This window comes from Typopeltis vanoorti, chromosome 1 (genome assembly GCF_054136105.1).
Source record: "Typopeltis vanoorti isolate ZY-2024b chromosome 1, IOZ_Tvanoo_1.0, whole genome shotgun sequence".
In the NCBI taxonomy this organism is placed as follows: domain Eukaryota; kingdom Metazoa; phylum Arthropoda; class Arachnida; order Uropygi; family Thelyphonidae; genus Typopeltis; species Typopeltis vanoorti.
In genome coordinates, this window is record NC_143549.1 from 89,566,738 (window position 1) to 89,590,656 (window position 23,919).

Consider the following 23,919-nt stretch of genomic DNA (forward strand, 5'->3'; position numbering starts at 1 on the left):
ATTTATCTACTTACACAAACTGATTTTGGAAGATTATCTTCATTATCTTGTAATACAATCTAATCTGCATACAGTACTGAATAATTTTTTTGACAATAGACTCTTGTTTCATTGTACTTTCCATAATTTTATAACTTGATCAAAATATATATTAAGACCAAAGTCTAAAATCTGGTCAGTTCATGAAATGGCTGGCCATTTCACACATTGGCCAAACCAATCAACCAAAGTCTGAAAATAAGAAGCATATCATGTATGCTTTTATCATTTTGAAATCTGGCCAGCCAATTCTCATAATAGCCACAGACTGTTGGCCAAAGTAAGAAATTCTTGTTTTAATAAACTTATTTTGAAATATTTTGGAAAGAGCTTATTTTCATTTTGCACAGCAAAAATTCTTTTATTTGTATCAAAATCAAAATGTGAAGTTACAAGTGTAGGATGTTAAAAGCATTATTGATTGATTAAAAGCATTATTGACATGCTAATCACTTGGCCAACCGGTTAGCGTACCCACTCCCCAGCCAAAAGGCTGCAGTTTAAATCCCGCCATGGGCATGGATGTTTGTGATTGTCTGTGGAAATATTAGATGGTGCTGATGTAGTTGCGGTCAGTTGGTGAATTGTGAGTGGTGGAGACAGAGTTGTAGAGTAGATGCCCTGATGGTCGTGTTTGGATCTGGATCCCTAGAACCATTACCTGGGAAATGGTTCTGCCAGGATTGCATCATTCCAAATGTCAAGTTTGGTGGATGCTTGGTAATGGTATGGGAGTGTTTCAGCTCGATGGGACTTCAGTCCATTGGTAGACATGCCCAAAATGACGCCTGATGGCTACCTGAACATCCTGAACTATGTGGAAGTACTTCTACAGTAACGCTTGCATGTTTCAGCACAACAATGCTCCATGCCATATTGCACTGCATGTCCAAGACTGGTTTCCACAAAACAGCGTTGAAGTGTTGGACTAGCTAACTCGAAGTCCAGACCTCAACAACATCGAACATCTTTGGGACAAATTAGAACACCGCATTTGATCCAGACCACAGCAGCTGTCATCAGCATTAGCAATTGAGGTAGCTTTGCATGAGGAATGGAAGAATATTCCTGATGCAACTTATCAGAAATTGGTGAAAGCATGCCCCAAAGGGAAGTTGTTGTCATTGAAGTCATTGTTGTCATGTAATTAAAATACTTTATCTTTTTACCACAACTAGGTGTGCAAATATTTTTGTCAATATAGCATATATGAGATTGGATTATAAAATATTAGCCTTGATAAGAAGTTGGCTGAATGACAAAATGGTGTATGGGGGGTGCGAGTCCGAAAAATTTAAGGTGACTAGTGGTGCACCTCTTAGATCAGTCCTTGGTCCATTGTTATTCAATCTTTACATTAATGAAAGAATTTCACAGAAGACATGCATCTATTTGCTGATGATGCAAAGATAGGTAGGAATGCAAATGACATGCAGCACTTGTACAATGATTTGAATAAGATGGAACTGTCGGCATGCTAAAATCTCTATCAGTTCAATGTTAGTAAATGTTAAGTTATGCACTTTGCTATGTTGAGATATTCAGTGGCATATTATATTGGCAGGAATATGCAAGAAACTGATAAGGTTATGGAACTTGTTGATGGGAGTTAGTATATAGGAAGTTGAACTTCTGTGACCATGTAGCAAAGAGTGCAAATACAACCCACGGGATAATTGCAATGCTAAAATGAATATTAAGTAAGGATGTGAAGGTAATTTTTTCTCTTTGCTAGGTATTGATATCACCTCACCTGGACTAATGTTCACTGATTTGGACCCCTGGTTTGCAAGGTGATGCAGATACAATGAAGAGGATGCAAAGAAGCATGTTAAAGATGATGTCAGGAATATGGAGTGTAGATTATGAAAACAGACCGAGAATTTGTGGACTGCAGATGCTAACAAACGGGAGAAAGAAAATAATATGATAGAGACCTCCGAACTTCTGATTGAATCAAACAGGATACCAGTAGATGCATTTTTCATTTCATGGAGCATAGAGCAGCACAATTGGAATATGAATGAATTCAAGAAAAGGCTTGACAGCTGGCATGGGTAATATGTGGCCCCACTCAGCAAGTCTCTGACTTTGTGGTCATCTCTGATGGTGGTGATAATAATAATAAAATTCTCATATTTCTTCAATAATTTTGCTTTAAAGACAAATATTATCTATACATAACTTTCCTTGTCTTCTGAAAATAGATTGTTTGCAATATTTCTAAGTCTTATTTAAAACTGATTATATATTTTGTAACCTGTATTTAACAAGCTTATTCCTGTATAACTTCCAGGCATCTTTATATCCTTTCTTAAATATAACTTTAGCTTTTCCAAAGCTTTATATTTATACCACCTAATCCAGTTGATTTTCAACTTTGATACTATTGTAAGTAGATGTTTTATGGAAACATGTAGTAAACTTCATATTAATAAATTCTAATCTCCCTTGCATGTGTTAAGTCCATTTTTTCAAGCAGCGTTGTTTGAGTTTGAGACCTTTCATTGCTACTTTTTCTTCCTCCCCCCCCCCCAAAAAAGAGGGATAAATGCATACCTCTCGATTATCCCTTCAACACAAAAGGGGGGGAACAGGGGGAAATAGTGTTATTATATCTTTCTTTGATAGCCTAATTAATTAGCAGTCGCTATTCATAACTTGAATTATAAAAAAAAAACAATCAATTTCATTTATTAAATAAGAAATGGCAGATAAATTTACAAAAAATGAAATTAAATAAAAAACAAGCTCAAGTGACAACCAGAAAGAACAATGAAATCACCCGAAGTCAAGTGCAATTCTGTATGCGGTAATGCATTTTTTTAAACCATTTTCTTCAACAAGAAGGCAATGAAAAATTAGATCTAACAGCAGAGCAATATAGAATTCAATGAATAGTTCATGGTGTATTCAAGTTGTTTATTTTGGAATTTAGGTTGTCTAATCAACACTACCAGCTCATTCTATTCCAAGTAAAAAAGGCACAAATACAGAAGAAATTCTTCCAGCTAGTTACTTGTGACACATATTTTCTAATAAAGGATTTATGAAATACACCAAAAGTAAATCTTTCTCTCAATAAAGAGAAATGATTATTCTTGAAATTCAATAGTTCAAAAGAGTATTTTATGAAAATACACTGGTTTCAATAAATTAAAGAACAAAGAAAAAAACTGCAATAACTAGGGCACATCTGAAAGTCAAGTACATTATGTAAACATGTGATGTTTACATAATGTCTCTTATCACATACAAATGAGTAATGCTGTCATTGGTATATGCAGATGAGTCACAGAATAAGAGTGAGCATTTTGGAGTGGCTTCCCATTTTGTGTCTGGAATGAGAACAAAACATTTCATGACAGCAAAAATCCTTAGACATGGCTGCAAGACAATCATTTAACTGATGAATTCAGGTGGTAAGCCATCATAAGACTAGAGGCCACCAAAGTTAGACATAGTTGCAGGTGAGTCATTTTGTGGTTCACAGACTGTGGAACTGATTCCAACAATCAGAAACAGCATCCTGGAAATGCAGTGAAGGAAAGTCATGGGCTACAACTGCAGTGGGTAACCAATATCTCAGATTATCTGTTTGCTAAAACAGGGGCGCTACTGTGAATCAAATATGATCTGACCTCACATTGGATACAGAACATTGGTATCTGCTTCCCCAAATGAATCAATGTCTCTTGACTTTAATCCTTCACGAAGGTGGTCTGTATGCTAGGTGACCAGTAGTCTACATGTCCCTATCCCTAATGCCACAGGAGGAAAATGTTTGAAATGGCCCAGGTTCAACATCAACTGGTCCCAAGGCCAACAAGGCTGGTATTGTTCACAGACAAGTCTCAATTTGCTCTGCAAAACTGTGCTCTGATCTGGAGAGAATCAGACACACCACCATCATCCCTCTAATATCCGTGAAAGGGACACTTATGGCAGAGATAGTTGAGGCATATCATTGGGTGAACACTGACCTGTATGTGCTTCTTAGCGGAACCATGAATGCTGCAACTTATAAAGACAAGGTCCTAGATAAATGTTTCCCCTGTTGCACTCACATATGGACAAACATAAGGGTGTGCAACAGGGGAAACATTTATCTAGAAGACGATAATGTTCGTCTTCATTGAGCAAAAGCTCGTAGACAATATTTTCAAGAAAATATTATTGTGCATATGGACTGGCCAGCCATGTCTCTTGACCTTAATCCTATTAAGCATGTCTGAGATGCTACAGGTAGATGTATTGCTGTCAACAACCTCCTTTCCCAAAACTTAGAGGGGACTTAGGAGAGCTTTGCAAGAGCAATGAATATTACCAAATGAGTTCCTGGATACCATTATAAACAGCATTCTTATTGAGGCATTTTCGAAATCTCATTTTGATCTCCAGTTTTTGACCATTGTCTTCATGTATCTATTTGTTACTCAATTAAACTATACATTAACAATTTTTGTGAGTGTTTCTTTCACATATACTGGTTTTCAGTGAATTGCATGAAAATTGATCACATGGTCTGAGTTATTGCGATTTTTCTTTTTTGTTCCTTAATTTATGGAAATCAGCATACATAACAATAAGACTAGTTGTCACTAACTCTTATCAGAATACCTCTGGTATTTAAATTTAGTTTCTTAAGAACACTAGCATATATTTTCTCATTTCTTAATTTTCAATGTCAATTGTCACACAAAACAAAGGGAACTCTTATGACATGTTTTTATATCTAATTAATGATAAGGAACATGTTTTTGTTTCAGGTTCCTTTCCAATATACATTTCCATTGTTCTTGTAACATGTATGTTTACATGCTAAGACAGAACCAATCTGGCTTTCTTAAAGGTTTGTCAAATTTAATTATGTAATAGCTTAAAAATGCACTGTAGTGCCTTACATTTGGTAGTATTTCTTATTATTTGGACACCTCCACAGAGTCAAGGGCTCAGATCATGAAATACTAATTACATATAATACTTCTCCTTGAAAACATTGACCAAAAGATTCACTTATAATGTCGACTGGCAGCTCATTCCATCCACTTACCAAATGCCATTAAAAGAACCTGGGCCACACATGCGTCCAGAACACACACTTTTACTCGGCTTCTGAGGATAATCAAGTCTCTCTACCCCAATTTGTTATGAGCTGCAAAATCTTACTTTTATTTATATGTCAAATCCTCTTATAACTTGCATGTTTCACAAAAATGGATAGCCAAGATAATTCTTTTAAGTTGTCTTCATATGCAAAATTCCACAGGTTAGATATTACCTTAGTTACCTATTTTTACTCATTACCATGAAACCCAGCTGACCATGAGTACACTAGTCCAGGTATGGTATTATCAAAGCCATGTAAAATGTAGGAATAAAAATGTCATTCTCCCAAGTTAGTGTTTTCTTCAGCCTTGTAGTTATCTAGACTTGACCACCTTAGCAATGGGGTCTCTAAATTTCAACTCAATGTCCACCATAACACCAAGTCCATCTTCAATCTGCAGCAAATTTTAATTAATATATTATTCAACCTGCAATGTCTTCAGTCCAAAATGCATAATCTGGCACTCAGCAACATTAACACTCATTAATATTTACCCATAGTATCAGTTTATTCAAGTTAGTCATAAGAATTTATCATCCAAACCAACTTCACATCATCAGCATATAATCCAATGTTCCCATTCATACCATCCCAAGTCATTAATATGAAAGTTCAGCCAGAACAAAAATGACTGGTTTGTGCAACGAGGGGGAAAGACTATCTCAGAGGATTGCAAAATGATGTAGCTGCATTGTAGCAAGTGTATAACACTTCATGGAAGAATATATAGAACAATGTGTAAGTTACATCGTTCTACCTCAATTTCTTCATGTTGATAATCGCAACTTTTCAGCACACCCCCTCATCATATTCACAAAAGTTCAATGTGCTATTTACCTACATTTGGATTCAGTTTCTGACTAGCTCCCTCTACAATACCCTAATGACTACTCCAGAAATAAATTTGTCTATAACTGGTTGCATCAGTTTTAGCTCCATCCATGTAAAATGGAATTATCTTGTCTCCTTCCTCTCATTAGGCATTGTGTTCATACATAAGGTAAGTTACTTACCTTATATAGAGCATGCATACACATATCAATTTGTTCATTGTTCCCTGATGGCAATTTGACTGCTGAAATAATGGAAGTATTAAGTTATTTTAATTAATATATCATATATAATGTAACTTCTTTAAGTAATATCATTATTAAACAAATCTCCCATCTGATTTTCCACCATCCAAGTTAAAATTACATAATTACTTTCAACAACTGGAGGCATAATTGTTGAGTTACAGATCTATTCTTGAATATTATTGCCATATCTAAATGTTCTTGTCCCATGAGTTCCATCCACAGAATGCTGCTTAAGGAAGCTGTCCTTCAACTCAACATATTCTTCTCTCTCCCTCTCTTGCATGCTTGCTCCTTCCTACAGTTTGTATCTTACAGCTGAGTCACCCATTCTTGCGTACATAAGGTTTATCTGTTTGTACAGTTCATACTATAAGGGCAATCTGCCTTTACACTTCTTCTCAGTTGATCCTGTATACAGCAACACCAAACCATACATTTTATCCTATAAGCTTCTGCTTAGCATCTTACAGCTTTTAACCTTTGCCTCTATTACTCATACTATTATTGCCATTTCTAGCGCTTTCCCCCCCCCCTCCTTATTCTGCCCATCTTTCTTGAATACATTGAATGCCTATAGCATTCAATTCATGTAACAATAACCTCCTTTGTCAATTAAGGTCGTGATTCCCAATAATTAATTTGTTTGCATTTACTAATGCTAAGAATTTCTTGCATTTATTCCTGATGCTTCTGGCATTAGTGAACATATATGATAACCAGCCACTAGCAGTATGATGGATATTCAAGCATCACTTAAAACTTCACCTATTCAAAGATGTAGCATGAGTTAATTCCTTCACTAAATTTTCTTCTACACAGCCACAGCTGCTGTCCTACTGTTCTTGGGGTCATCCCTTCCATACTATTTTTGTAATCACAATGCTGATCATTCACCTAGCAATCAAATCCAAACTTGTGTGCATTCATCCAAATGTATCTTTCCCTCACTATTTATATTTACTCTTTGCACTGAACAATTTCTCCAGGCATCTGATGCCAAATCCAAATACTTACCACCAAATCATATCATTCACTCGTTCTTTTTGTTAGCACATAGCCTCAGTCATGTTACAATCTTTGTGTACAGAGATCACTTTCACTGTTCAACTGTCTGAAACACCCTTAATCACCATAAAACACCGTTGTTTTTTTTTTTTTTTTTTACTCTTTTCTGTCCTTTCTTTACATTACATCATCATCAAATTCCTGCCATGTACCCTCAAGGGGTGTACAGGATATGACAGTACTACATGAAAAAATTACATCATTACTAACTTCCTATCTACAATTTTCCTCCAAATCAGTCTGTTACTTGTCAAGACTCCAACATAATCAGATCTTATATTTCTATCGTCTAAGGCACTTTGTACCGTATCAATCCACCTATATCTTGGTCTTCCTCTGGGTCGTTTTCCTGCCAACCTGGCAGAGAACACTTGTTTTGCTAATCTTTCCTCTCCCATTCTATTTAAGTGACCATACCATCTGAGATTAGCTCTGCTAACGCATTCCTGGATGCTGACAATGTCAAGTTCTTTCCTAATATCCTCATTTTTAATATGATATTGCCATTGATGCCATCTGTTCATGCCTCTAATCTTTCTCAGGACTCTCATATCTGCGGTCTCTAGTCTTTGGTCAAGTGTTTTACTTCTGACCCAGCTCTCAGATCCATAAGTTAAAATTGGTTTGAACACAGTCTTGTATACAGCTAATTTAGTGTTCCGACTAATTTCTTTCTTATTCCATATGAATTTATTCAACTGACTTCCCACGATACCAGCTTTGCTGATTCGGTTGTCAATTTCTATATTTAGTTTACCATCTTCAGTAAAAATTGTGCCTAAGTAGCTGAAATGTTTTACTTGTTCCACAGGTTCTCCATTCACAACACAGTTGACATTTTCAATGATTCTGCCTATTTTCATTGTCTTTGTCTTTTTATTGCTGACCTTCATACCATATCTATTACAACAGCTATTCAATTTAGTGAGAGAATCTTGCAGACTTGTAGCGGATTTATTTAGAAGTATAACATCATCCGCATAAAGCAAACAGCTGACATTAACATCTCCAATTTTGATATCAGGTTTAATACCACATTCCTTCATAATGTGATCTATAGATAATGAATAACAGAGGGGATAACGTACATCCTTGTCTCACACCAGATTTAACATTAAACCATCTTCCTGTACTTCCTTCAATTCTAACTGCTGACTCACAACTCAAATAAAGACTAAGTATTGCTTGATATAATGCCCCATTGACACCATATAACTGCAGCGTATTGAATAGCTTCTCTCTTGGCACCTTGTCATATGCCTTTTCCAAATCGACAAAACTTAAATACAGATCTTTGTTATATTCCCATGCTTTCTCGACTATTTGTCGTAAAGTGAAGATCTGATCCTGACAGCCTCTATTTGGCCTGAATCCAGCTTGTTCTTCACCAAGCTTTTCTTCCACAATTCTTCTCAACTGTTTCTCAAGTACAGGGTGTTCGGGATAAATTTGACAGTTTCGTAAGGAAAAAGAAAATCTTCTTTGTATCTATTAAATTTAATGAATTGACAAAAAAACATTACAGGCAGAGTTAATTACAATACTATCAACAAGATTTACTCAAAATAACCACCATTAGCATCGATCACAGCTTCAATTCTGCTTCGGAACCTCGAACAAGCTGATGCTACAGTCTCCCTGGGAAGGGCCGCAAAAACTGTTTTAATTTTATCCATTAACTGGGCTTTTGTATTACTGGAAGTGCGATTGGTGTCTTTTTCAACTGCGCCCCATACAAAATAATCCATGGGGTTTAGGTCTGGGGAGTTTGGAGGCCAAACATTTGGACTGGTGAAGTCGTAGAAATTTTCAGACAACCATTTTTTACTTTTCCCAGAGGTGTGGCAAGGGGCCGAATCCTGCTGCCATACATACGGCCTACCATTGGCTACCCTTGTTATCCAGGGCTTGACTACAGTTAGCAACTCCACGAACAAAGCCCGAATTCCAATGCCAGGGTTCTTCAACACCTGTTCCTGCAGATTTGCGAGGAATTCTGCTGTATGAACGCAATCAGATCGTCTGCTAGGGATCTTTCTTCTTGCTACATCCTCGTAGTCACCATTGCAAGTCTCTAGTTCATGCCTGATTGTTTTTACTGTATTCAGGGAGCATTGGGCAGCAGTCGTAATATCCTTATTTTGATGGCGGGCACGAATCATCATGATACAAGTTATTCTCTTCCATGATTCAGGTGGGTTCCAGCTATCCATCCTTTCTGACATCTTGTATATGAATGAAGAAGGGTCCAAACTTTTAAATGAAGAGAAGTGTGTGTTAATACATGTAACTTACGGAAAAATATAATTAATTATAAATATGTCAAATTTATCCCGAACACCCTGTATACTTGCATAGATCTTGCCAGGAACACTCAGTAGGGAAATACCTCTGTAATTCTCACATTCAGTTTTATTTCCCTTTTTATATATGGGTACTATGAGAGCTCTACTCCAATCATCGGGAATTCGTCCCTCTGTCCAGGCTTTCTGAACTATGCAGTGCAGCCACTGTAAGACTCTTATACCACCATACTTCAGCATTTCTGGTCGAATATCATCTACTCCTGCTGCCTTTCCACATTTCAAGCCTTTGATGGCTTTTTCTAGTTCAAGTATGGATATGTATTCCTGACTGCATGCCTTGTCAGTGTTTTTTATCACTGTGCTGTCATCACTGCTTGTTTCATTTAGCAGTTTTTCAAAGTAATTACTCCATACTTCAAGGATATCTTTTTCTCCTGTTTTCATTTCACCTTTATCATCTCTAATTCCTTTTACAGCACTCTTTCCTCCATTCCTAAGCTTCTTCAACAACCTCCAGAATATTTTGCCACCTTCTTGATATTTATTTTCTATATTCTTGCCAAAGTCCTCCCATGACTTTTGTTTAGCTAGTTTTACACACTGTTTAGCTTTCTTACATTTGTCTCTGTATTCTGTAAGAGTAAAAGCTGACTTATTTGCCAGGAACTTCTGATATGCTTTCTTCTTTTCCTTCACTGCCTCTTTAACTTCCTGTGTCCACCAGGGAGTTCTGATTTTTTTATCCTTGCACACAACCTCACCACATGCCTCTCTGGCAGAATCAATCAATGTTTCCTTCAGAGTTTGCCACTGAATCTCCAAGGTTTGATTCCTGTTCTCAAACTTTTTCATTTTCTTTTCAATAATATTTCTGTATTTTAGTCTACAGTTCACATCTGAGAGCTGCTCAACTTTTATTCGCTTTAAAACTTTCTTACATGTTATTCTTTTCAATATGAAATTCAATTGTATCCTGCTCAAGATTAAATAGTGATCACTTCCAATTTCAAATCCTCTGTACACTCTGGTGTCCTGCACCAGGGAGAAAACATCCCTATCAACAATAACATAGTCAATGAGACTTTTCTTATTCCTAGCCTCTTCTCTCCATGTGAATTTGTGCACATTTTTATGTTGGAACATGGTGTTAGTAATAACCAGTCCATATCCTGAGCAGAAATCCAACAGATATTTGCCATTATTATTAGCTTTGCTCTTTTCTCCAAATTTTCCCAAAATATTTTTGTATATCTCACAATCATTTCCTACTCTACTATTTAGATCCCCAACAAGGACCAACTTCTCCTTTTTCATTGTGTCAGTTGCTTTTTCTAAAGCCTCAAAAAGTTCCTCCATTTCTACCTTAGTAGAACCTTCTGTGGGACCATAGGCACAAATAAGTCTCATTGTCCAGTTCCCCATTCTCATATTTGCCCACATCACTCTACTTGAGACTGACTGCCATTCAAGAAGATTAACCTCGTATTTTGTGTTGAATACTATGGCTACTCCTTCTTTTCCTTGATTGTCATTGCCTGAATATAACATTTTGTATTTATTGCTCAGAAAGATCTCACCAGTTTTGGTCTTTTTTGTTTCAGTCACCCCTTTTATGTCGATCTGGTACTTATCTAATTCCTCAGCTAGCTCCATTTCTTTGCCATTCAGGCTTCTTATTGATAGTACCGATCTTTAACTCTGGTGATGTTGAGTTGGGGTTTGTTTTCAGATTTGTTCCAGTAGCTGCCTTTTCGCTGTTCGCCCTGGTTCCCTGGCGAAAACAACGGGGGCCTTGTTTAACCGGGCGACGCCCCAGCCGGCATGAAATTTTGTCATGTTGTACCATCATTTTTTATTTTGGTTTAACCAATAAGAATACAATTTGGTCGGCTAAATCCCAAATTGCCAGCCCATCCTCGTTCGTTCAGTATCAAAGTAGATACCCAACAGGGTGCACCACGAGAAGGTGAGGATTGGACATTAGGTCAAAAGCCCTGGTCGGTTCTCCGCATTCCTTTAAAGGCTATGTGGAGGTCTCCTCTCAGTTATACAGCTTTGACCCTTAAGCACCCCCTTTACATTACATTACGTCTTTACATTACATGTATTATATTTCATTTGTATAAAGGAAATGGCTACAATGATTATGCAAAGGCATTTGACAGAATACCACATGAAACTCTGTCATGCAAATCAGAACAAATTAGGATTGATATGACACTGATTATGTGAATAAGAGGGTGGCTGCTGGAGACAGATATCAAAATTGTGTATATGAGGCGAAAACAGGTGACTACTGGTGTGCTGCAGATTCAGTGGTGAGACCATTGCTGTTTAATTTGTACATAAATGATATTGGAAATAACCTGAAAGGAAATATTTAGTTGTCTGCTGATGATGTGAAATTCAGTAGAGTAATAGTTAATCAAGGCAAAGTGGAAAGCATGCAGGATGATTTAAATAGACTATCAGTATGGACAAAAGAGAATGGATGTCAGTTTAATGTAAAGAAATGTAAAGTTATGCATTTTGGGATAAACAGATTATGAGCTGTGTATCTCTGTACTCCATGAAATAGATGAAGCTAGAGATTTAAGGGTGGTGGTAGATAGAGAGTTAAAGCTTAGAGGACATATTGCTAAACTTGTTAAGGTATAAGATTACTTGGCTGTTGAAGAACACATTAACAAGTAAAGATAAGGAAGTTGTTATTCCTCTTTATAAGACCTTGATATGCCCACATCTGGATTAGTATGCTCAAGTCTGGTTCCCCTGGGTTTCTTGGGGGATCAGGAAGCTGTGGAAAGGATTCAGAGGCGAGTGGCCTGTGGAACGTTCCCTATGAGAATAGATTGCAGAGGTTGGTTGATAGGAGAAAAAATGATAGAAACATTTAAGTTGCTTAAAGGGTTTTATAGGACAGATGCAAGGGGAAATGTTTCAGCACTTGGCTAGAGGGACCAGAACAACGGGTCCTCCCTGGAATTGACCCTGAAAGCTGTGATTAGTAGGGGTGTGAGGACTAGATTTTTTGCTTAGAGAGTTGTGAATGGGTTGTCAGAGTCAGTTGTGAGTGCTTTGTCTGTTAATGGGTTCAAGAAAATGTATGATAGATTGGGTCTCCTACAATGAGCCTTCAGACTTCATGGAGATGCCTGTATAATAATAATTTCACTAATTACCTTTTGTAACGTTATATACTTTTCTAATTGTTCAGGACTTTGCTCAGCATTACAATATACCCACCAAAGCTTTCAAATTTCTAATCCCATATTATACACCTCTTTTCATCTTGAATGCATCACAGCCACAACTCGTCTTTTATGTTACTCTATCATGGGTGGGTTAGGGTTTTAATGTGTGTGTGTGTGTGTGTGTGTGTGTTTAACATGGTTTTCTTGGATAGCAGTACAATTTATTTGAAAGTTTATTTTTCACTTGGTTAGACTATAATAAATTTAGTTTAATCCTTTATCCAAGTGTGAGCAAACAAAGTTTGCACCTGAAAGTATCTTCAGGACTGGGGTAAGGTGGTACAACACTGGGAAACTCGTTGCAAAGGTAGAGCAAGCTAACATCACTCCTATCTCAGTATCTCCCATAATGCAAAACACATCTCCTTGCAGACATATATAATGTTATGCATTAAGGGAAGGGCCACTCAACCTTTATTGAGGTCTCTTCAGTGGGAGCCAGGCCAAAGTGGAGATACCAGGCAGAAGCATTAGCAAGGTCATCTCCACCTATAGGAGTTGCCAAACGGTGTTGGCAACTCCTATGTGTTTTTGAACACATTTCCATGAGATGTGTTTTGCATTAATGGAGAAACTGAGATAGGAGTGATGTTAGCTTGCTCCACCTTTGCAACAAGTTGCCCAGTGTTGTACCACCTTACCCCAGTCCTGAAGATACTTTCAGGTGCAAACTTTGTTTGCTCACACTTGGATAAAGGATTAAACTAAATTTATTATCAGTACAATTATTTTCTGTATCAATAATTATTATCATGAACAATTTGCATATACACAACTTCAAAATCATCCTATAATTTTAAATATTGGATTTAAGATTATTAAGAAATTTTACATTGGAAACACAAATTGCAGAGTTCATGATAAAATAAAATTTGGCATTCAATTAATGAAGAACAAAAAATTATAAAAATTTCTAATAGCATAAATTAAAAGAATTATCATTGATAGTTAACTAAATGAATAGATGCTAGTATAATGTATGGGTGGAAAATTAAGAAACCTATTTATTTTTTTAGGAAAGGGGTGATGTGAGAGATACAAAGAATAGCAGCAGAGATAAATGAAGATGAAGGAAAAGCACTTAGAAAGTTAGATGCCTGACAGCCATAAGCTGGCAGGTAGCTTCCACCATGTCAAAATAAGTTTACAAACCCTTTTCAAAAGAGGAGTGGTCACAGAATTGTCCACAGAAAATGCATTAAGCAAAAATATGAACATTGTGCAAGAGATGCAATGAATCTCCACAAGGGGGGGGGGGGGTAATTAATTCCTACATTAACTTCTCTATCATATTAAACTACTGAACAAACCTGTTTCAGCATTTAACTTGTGTGGGGGTAAGTTGGGATTTTGGTTGATAGAAACTGGCTTCTGTATGTACAAAATTAAATGAAAAAAAAAAAAGCCTAATTATTACTATTTTCAAAGGCAACATACATTAATGATTAGTATTAGTTGGAAGAAAACAGCGTATAAATTTCTTTATTCAAACTCATACACAATATCTCCTTCAGAAATAATTTTTAATTCACAGAAGTACAATGCATGCAAGGAAGTGTATTTCATCCAAGGATGCTTGTCAAAACTACATAATTGAAAGAGATTGCTACATAGCCTTTTATAGTGGAGAGCTGACTGAACTTCTGATCAAAAACAAAATCCTCATTTTTCAAGTGGTGCACCCAATTAGGTATCCATCTTGATAGTGTGAATGAATGAATGAATGAGCTGAGATCTGGGACTTAGCCAACCAAACAGCATTCGTTATTGGCTTAAACCAAAACAAAATGATTGTACAATATGATGAACACAGTCATTTTCATAAGAAAACGTAGTAAAGAGTCAAAAATCAACGACTGAAACAAACTCAACATCAGCAAAATTGAAGATAGGCACTATCAATGGAAAAGAAGTTGAACTAGCAGACGAACTAGAGAAGTACCATGACAACATAATTGGTGTTATTGAGACAAAGAAGACTAAAACAGATGAGATTTTGTTAAATAATACATATCAGGTTATATTTAAGCAAAGGAAAGAAAGGATTAGTTATAGCATTCAACACTAAACATGACAATAAACTTCCTTCTTGATTGGCACATTTCAAAATGCATAATTCGACAATGAAACTTATTTGTGACTATAGAGAAGGTTTTAAGAAGGGAGTGGAGGAATATTTCAATAGGAAAAGGAAACTGACACCAAAAAAACAGAAAGACCACATCTTATTGATCTAAATTGCAGAGTAAGAATAAATACCAAACATTTGAAAAGACAAATATCATAAAGGCAGCAAAACTTTCAGAAGTTATGGAAAAAAACTTAGAAAGGGAGAAAGAATGATGTAAAAGGAATCAGAGATTATAAATATTGCATGATAACGAAAGATATTATAGATGTCTATAGTAATTTAAAAGATTACTAAAAAAAAAGTGATGGAACAGTGACAGAAAATTTTCAGCAGTGCATATCAGTATTTAAGGTAAAAAAAGGTGGAATATGAAAAAGCAGCTGGAGTAAACAATATTTAAACAGAAATGCTCAAATACAGAGATAGAAAACCTTTAGATGGCTACACTAATAAGACTGCCTGATCAGAGAGCTGAATTCCAGATGACTGAAAGAGGGCTGTACCCAGTGCTTATATTTTTGGGATGGTACGTAACAGTACAGCATACCAGCACCTTTATTAATGGTGAGGCATGACATATTTCAATGTTGTAGTACGTTTAGAAATGTGTAATAATTCAGTGATTTTTTTTTACTTATTATTCAAATAGGCTGTTATTTAATGAAATTTGCAATTTTCACTAAGCCTGTTATTAAGATATTTGCTAATGAAACTTTCTTTCTCTTTTTAGAATGTTAAATTATTTTTATATAAATCAACACCTTCAAGCCAGGTTGTGTCTAGCAAGAGCTGTGCCTCATGAGGGGGAAAACATTTAATAATACAAAAAAACTTTTCGTTAGTTTGGTTTAAAACTATGCATTATGGTGTCTGTTCAGGAGGTTTTTTTATTATTATTATTATTACTTACTTACTTTACAGGTTCATTAACATTCCAGTTGTTTCTAATTACACTTAAACACTGATTACTCAATTTTTCACTAAATACAGTATATACTGACTGTGTATGTATGTATGTATGTTTTGAATGCTAAAATAAAGTTTTATTTTGTTTTTCTTGTATCTTTGCAGTAAGATGGCCATAGGAAGCAGATGTTTCTTAGGATCCTTTTTATTCCAGTACTAAGTTACCAATATATATATATCAGATACACCAACAGATAACATGTGACAAATTCTCATGTCCTGCCTCAAGTTCAAATGCAAGAACAGCTCTTGCATTTGGAGTATGGAGCCCCTAAGAGCACCCTCAAAATGCTCGACTCAATTAGATTGATTAATAACCCACCTCTTATCAACTCGCTCCTCCCACTTTCGAACAGGCATTTGGTTTTTGCAACATGTTTATTCTATAAATATTTCCATGGCAAATGTTCACATGAAGTAGCATTCATAATTCCTCCACTCAGTACTAAGTGCGTTGGAGCATGTGCAGCTACTGCCCAAAGGAACAAGTTTCTTTTCCTCCTCCTCTATCCGTGCTACTGCTGAATTGTGGTACAGTCTTCCCCCACTTGTGTTTTCTAAAGAATATATATATACAGGCTTTTAAATCAAATGTAAACAAGTTTCTCCTTTCCCAAACTCATTAAACATACATGGTACTAATGTACTATAGGACGATTAACCAATCTCTTCTGTATGGGCTTAACATATATATCCACTCTATGTATATAAAAAGATAAGCTGAAATTTGAAACGTTTTCATGTGAAGTTTTTTGTCTCTTCATTGTTTTGAGCCCGGTTAAGCCGATTAAGCCATTAAGCTGATAAGACGAAATTTGAAACGTTTTTGTCACAATAAACAGCCAAGAGGCTATTTTTTTCCAGTGGCGTAAATTAAGTTAAGGGGATAATAAATCCCTCATTATTTTAAAGCCGGATACAAAACTCAGAGATTGAAATCTAAGAGTTTCATGCCAAACGGAGTTGCCCTAGTGTTGTACTACCCAGGTGTTGACTTACGCTTAGACTCGCCGATAGTTCTTTGGCATGAAACTCTTAGATTTCGATCTCCGAGTTTCATATCCGGCTTTCAAATAATGAGGGATTTATTATCCCCTTAACTTAGTTTTTATGTCACGTTTTTTGTTTCTTCATTGTTTTGAGCTGGGTTAAGCTGATAAGCCGAAATTTGAAACGGTTTTATGTCACGTTTTTTTGTCTCTTCATTGTTTTGAGCCGGGTTAAGCTGATAAGCCGAAATTTGACAATGTGTCTGCCTTCATGAGACAACAATTTGTTGGACGTTTCAAAACAACCGGCTTACCAGCCCGAAACTTGGGGGAAATGCCGGAGGGGGAGAAGAGACCCCCCCCCAGTACACACACACATGATGGTCTCTTAGAGTTCTGACAGATAGGACTAACTTAGAGGGAAATTGTCAATAGAAAATTAGTGATAATATAAGCTTTTTTACATTGTACTATGATCCTGTACCCTTCAGGGTGCATTTCAGAAATAAATTACCATTATTCATATAATGGTTATTTATTCTGTCATGTTGTACCATCATTTCGTATTTTGGTTTAAGCTAATCCCTGTCCTGTCAGGTGTCTTCTCCCTCCAGGAGTTGACTACCATGTGTCTCCACCATGTCCTATTCTGCACCTCTCTGCTGCATTCCTCATATGAGAGATAGGTCCAGTCTTCTATATTTTTCATCCACTCCAGTCTTTTCTTCCTCTTTCCCTCAACAGTTCCTTCGAGAAGTGTCCTTTGTAGGCAGTTATGTCTCAGAATATGTCCAAAATATCTGACTTTTCTCTTTTTAATTTCTTTTATCAGGCTCCTGTTTACACCTGCCATCTGTAGTATCTCTTCATTTGTCTTTTCATGATATTCTCATAATTCTTCGCAGTATCCACATTTCAAAGGCCTCCTGTTTTTTCATACTCAGATTGGAGAGTGTCCATGTCTCTACTCCATATAATAATGTAGACCATATGTTGCATTTGGAGATTCTTAGTCTTGTTTTCAGATTTAATTCTCTAGATGTTAGTAGATTTTTCATACTGTTGAAAGTTGACCTTGCAATTTCAATCCTTTTTCTAATTTCATCTTCTGTCCTGCCATTCTATGTGATCAAGTGTCCGAGGTATTTATATTGATGCATATTTTTGGTATTTTCTTTTCTTTTGAAATTATTATGATTTTTGTCTTTTTAAAGTTGAAACTAAGGCCATACTGTTCGCTATACTTGAGGGTTTCATCTATAAGAGTTTTGAGGTCATATTTGTTTTCAGCTAAAAGAACCGTGTCATTGCATATCTTAGGTTATTAATATTTCTTCCCCCCTACAGTGATTCCTTTGAGATTACTAATTTTATTAAATATTTCTTTTGTGTACAGGTTAAAGAGAATTGGAGAAAAGGCACAGCCTTGTCTCACACCTTTCTGAACTGGGAATTCTTCTGAGGTCTCTCTATTTATTCTCAAAGATGCAGTCTTTCCTAGTAAAGATTAGTTAATAGCTTAATGTCTTTTCCATCCATGCCTATTTTTGAAAGGATTTCAATTAATTGTTCATGTTGGACATTGTCGAATGCCTTTTTGTAATCTATGAAGCAGAGGTACACGTTTTTTTTGTTTTTCTAGATATCTTTCTAATCTTTCTATGATGGTTCTGATGTTGAAAATACCTTCTCTTGTACCTACATTTTCATTGAAGCCACTTTGTGTATCATTTATTTCTATGTTTATTTTTCTTTTATTTCGTTCAAGAATAATGTATAGGAGGACTTTTGATACTGGACTGATGAGGCTGATTGTCGTGAACTCTTCACATCTTATAACTTTTGTTTTTTGGGGAATTGGAACAAAAATTGAGTGATTAATATCTTTGGGTAGAAATCCAGTCTCGTATATTTCATTGCATAATTTTGTTAGAAATTTCAGTCCTCCTCCATTGAGAGCCCTCAACCATTCTGCCAAGATGTTATCTATTCCTGCAGCTTTATGTGGTTTTAGTTTTCTGATGGCATTTTCAACTTCACAGAGTAAAATGGATGGTACTTCTAAATCAGTCTGTTCAGGAATATAATTTCTTTGTTGTTCATATAATTTCCTTGTGTATTATCCATCTTTCCATGATTTCTTTTTTATCCATTAGAATATGGTCTCTTGAGTCTCTAATGACACTTGCATGGTTTGCTGTATTTATCCTGCATGTCATTTCTCTGATCTTTTCATGCATTTCTCTGCTTCTGTGTTTTCTACATCTATACATTCATATTTAATTCATTCCTCTTTGGCGTTCCTGCATACTTTTTTTATTTCTTTATTCATGCTTTTATATTCAGGTTTGTTCTTTAACTTTTTTCTTTGTTCCATCAACGTCAGTATTTTTTCGTTCATCCAAGGTTTATTCCTTTTCCTTTTTAATTGTGGGAGTGTATTTTTGGCTGATTCATTGATGCTATTCTTGAAAGTTTGCCAGTTCATGTTAATTTCATCAATTGGTGTTCTATTTTCTGTGCAAGTTGTGGTGTCAGACTTGTTAAGGGATTTTGTGAATTCTTTTATAAAGCAGTCTTTAACATCTTGGTTGTTAAGTGAGTCTGAATTATAAGTTTCTCTTATGAATGGTTGGCTTGGTATAATAAGTTTTATTTTGATTTTTGCAATCACTGGATTGTGGTCCGATCCTATGTCTGCTCCAGGATATGTTTTTGTTTGTGTTATTGCATTTCGGAATCTTTTGCTTATTATTATTATATAGTCAATTTGGTATCTATAGATGTATAAGCCAATAAGAATACAATTTGGTGGGCTAAAAGCCCATCCTTGTTCGTTCAGTAACCAGGTAGATACCCAACAGCGTGCACCACGAGAAGGTGAGGATTGGACATTAGGTCAGAAGCCCTGGTCGATTCTCCGCATTCCTTTAAATACTATGTGGGGTCTCTTCTCAGTTAAACAGCTTTGACTCTTAAGCACCCCCCTCCCCAAGATCGACATAATAGGAGTAACTGAAACAAAAAAGAAAAAAACTGGTGAGATCTTTCTGAGCAATAAATACAAAATGTTATATTCAGGAAATGACAATCAAGGAAAAGAAGGAGTAGCCATAGTATTCAACACTAAATATGAGGCTAATCTTCTTGAATGGCAAGCAGTCTCAGGTAGAATGATGTGTGCAAAAATCAGAATGTGGAACTGGACAATGAGACTTATTTGTGCCGATGGCCACACAGAAAGAATTTTTTGAGGCTTTAGAGAAAGCAACTGACTCAATGAAAAAGGAAAAGTAGGTCCTTGTTGGGGATCTAAATAGTAGAACAGGAAATGATTGTCAGACGTACAAAAATATTTTGGGAAAATTTGGAGAAAAGAGCAAAGCTAATAATAATGGCAAATACCTGTTGGATTTCTGCTCAGGACATGGACTGGTTATTACTAACACCATGTTCCAACATAAAAATGTGCACAAATTCACATGGAGAGAAGGAATAAGGAATAAGAAAATTCTCATTGACTATATTATTGTTGATAGGGATGTTTTCTCCCTGGTGCAGGACACCAGAATGTACAGACGATTTGAAATTGGAAGTGATCACTATTTAGTCTTGAGCAGGATAAAATTGAATTTCATATTGAAAAGAAGAACATGTAAGAAAGTTTTAAAGCAAATAAAAGTTGAACAGCTCTCAGATGTGTACTGTAGAAAATACACAAAGATTATTGAAGAAAAAATGAGATTTTGAGAACAGGAACCAAACCTTGGAGATTCAGTGGCAAGCCTTGAAGAAAACCCTGATTGATTCAGACAGAGAGGCATGTGGTGAGGTTGTCTGCAAGAATAGAAAAATCAGAACTCCGTGGTGGACACAGGAAGTTAAAGAGGCAGTGAAGAAAAAGAAGAAAGCATATCAAAAGTTCATTGGCAAATAAGTCAGCTTGTGTGCTGACTTATTTGACAGAGACAAATGTAAGAAAGCTAAACACTGTGTAAAATGAGTTAAACAAAAGTCATGGGAGGACTTTGGTAAGAACATAGAAAATAAATATCAAGAAGTTCGCAAGATATTCTGGAGGTTGTTGAAGAAGCTCAGAAATTGAGGAAAGAGTGTTGTAAAAGGAATTAGAGATGATAAAAGTGACATGAAAACTGGAGAAAAAGATATCCTTGAAATATGGAGTAATTACTTCGAAAAATTGCTAAATGAAATAAGCATTGAAAGCACAGTGGTAAAAAACACTCAGCAGGCATACAGTCAGGAACACATATCCATACTTAAAGTAGAAAAAAGCCATCAAAGGCTTGAAATGTAGCAGGAATAGCTGATTATTCGACCAGAAATGCTGAAATATGAAGGTATAAAAGTCTTTCAGTGCCTGGACTGAAAGACTTTTATACCTGGAGGGATGAATTCATGATGATTGGAGTAGAGCTTTCATAGTAGCCATATATAAAAAGGGAAATAAAACTAAATGTGAGAATTAGAGAGGTATTTCCGTTCTGAGTGTTCCCGGTAAGATATATGCAAGTATACTTGAGAAACGGTTCAGAAGAATTGTAGAAGAAAAGCTTGGTGAAGAAAAAGCTGGATTCCGGCCAAATAGAGGCTGTCAGGATCAGATCTTCACTTTACGACAAAAGTGGAGAAATCATGGGAATATAACAAAGATATCTATTTGAGTTTTGTAGATCTGGAAAAGGCATACGATAAGGTGCCAAGAGAGAAGCTATTCAATACGCTACAGTTATATGGTTAATGGAGCATTATATCAATACTTAGTCTTTATTTGAGTTGTAAGTCAGCAGTTAGAATTGAAGGAAGTACAGGAAGATGGTTTAATGTTAAATCTGGTAAGGCAAATATGCACATTATCCCATCTTTTTTTCATTATCTATATGGATCACATTATGAAGTGGCATTAAACCTGATATCAAAATTGGAGATGTTAATTTCAACTCTTTACTTTATGCAGATGATGTCATACTTCTAAATAAATTCAGTACAAATCTGCAAGATTCCCTGACTAAATTGAATAACTGTTGTAATAAATTTGGTATGAAAATCAGCAATAACATGACAAAAACAATGAAAATCGGCATAAACATTGAAAATATCAACTGTGTTGTGAATGGAAAACCTATAGAAGAAAACATTTCACCTACTTAGGCACAATTTTTATTGAAGATATTAAATTAAATATGGAAATAGACAACCGAATCAGCAAAGCTGGTATGGTAGGAAGTCAATTGAATAAATTCATATGGAATAAGAGAGATAGTCGGAACACTAAATTGGCTGTATACAAGACAGTGTTCAAACTAGTTTTCACTTGTGGATCGGAGAGCTGGGTCAGAAGAAAAACACTTGACCAAAAGACTAGAGACCGCAGATATGAGAGTCCTGAGAAAGATTAGGGGCATGAACAGATGGCATCAATGGCAATATCATATTAAAAATGAGGATATTAGGAAAGAACTTGACATTGTCAGCATCCAGGAATGCGTTAGCATAGCTAATCTCAGGTGGTATGGTCATTTAAACAGAATGGGCAAGGAAAGATTGGCAAAACAAGTGTTCTCTGCCAGGTTGGCAGGAAAATGACCCAGAAGAAGACCAAGATATAAGTGGTTTGATAGGGTACAAAGTGCCTTAGACGACAGAAATATAAGATCTGATAATATTGGAGTCTTGGACAAGTATCAGTCTGATTTGGAGGAAAGTTATAGATAGGAAGTTAATAATGATGTAAATTTTTCATGTAGTACTATCATATCCTGTACACCCCTTGAGGGTACATGGCAGGAATTTGATGATGATGATGATGATTATTTATTACAGAATTCATTTATTACTCATAATTTCATTCAATATGATTTGTTTGTATATTGTTTGTCTACTTTTTCTATAGTGATGCAAAAAAATGCTTTTTTGTCATAGTGTTACTGGAATAAATAGCTTTTAAAAATATCTGAAATTTAAATTTCCATATTTTTGAATGATCCAATAATTAAGATTAAGTGTATTTTGATAATACCAAATTGTATATTTGCTGTGAGATACATTTCTAGCTAAACAGCACTCATATTTTACTCACTTCTTTTGTTTCCAAAGTCAGTTCACTTACACAAGCCATAAAAAGGTTTTCTCCTCTAAGACCTTTAAGATCCCTAAGAAGTATACAATGGAAAAAAAATATGAATTGGTAATTGAATTGAATGATAATCATTTAATAATGTAACTGAAATTACTAAATGTCACTCAACTTTTCTAAAACATAAATGTCAAGTTTTTGTTTTTATATATCCAAACAACACTATGTAGAGGAATGACCAACTTATCAATTATTGTAAAAACTTGGCACAAATGTCATTTGGATACTGTGCTTCAAATCCTTTTTTTATACTATTAAAGGAAAATATAACAAATATCCTTTACTCTTTTATAGCCAAGTGAAAAAAAAAAGCTAAATAATATGGGGAAGCACACTTACCCATAATCTTTGGTATGAGTTGCCTTGCTATTTTGTACTGCTTAATAAACTTACCTTTCAAGTAGTGCAAAGGCTATGGAATCTCAAATGTGATTCTCCAGTAATGAGTGTTTTTGCTCTCCAAGGATGATAACCAACAATTCACACCAGCTAACAGGCAAGCAACTTCCTTGATGAAAAGGATCATCAGTACTATTAGTATTAGTTTCTGTGAAGCAACTAGAAATTCCATCTAGTGTAGGGTTCCCATAATGTTTTACTAAAATCTGGGACATTCTGAAATTTTTACTTAAAAAACCCAGGACACGTTAAAAATTAAGAAAATCAAAAATAAAACTATTTTATATGTTGCACTTTAAATTAAATACTACTATAAACATACATTAACATTAAATCCACTTTAAAAAAGGATTATTAATCACAAACATATTTAATTAGAAACTTATTTATCAGACCTGTTCAAGAATTTTTTTTTTCTTTTGAT

General features: G+C 35.5%; 1 protein-coding gene across 3 annotated transcripts in view; it reads right to left on the reverse strand.

Annotated features, from left to right (window-relative positions):
* LOC150110190 (nuclear pore complex protein Nup93-like) overlaps positions 1–23,919 on the reverse strand; it is a 314,507-nt gene that overhangs the window by 63,085 nt on the left and 227,503 nt on the right. For all 3 annotated transcript variants that reach the window (XM_090392052.1, XM_090392041.1, XM_090392034.1), the window contains exon 17: positions 23,040–23,112. In XM_090392052.1, the coding sequence (XP_090248178.1) occupies positions 23,040–23,112 (73 nt within the window). The remainder of the gene's footprint in view (positions 1–23,039; positions 23,113–23,919) is intronic.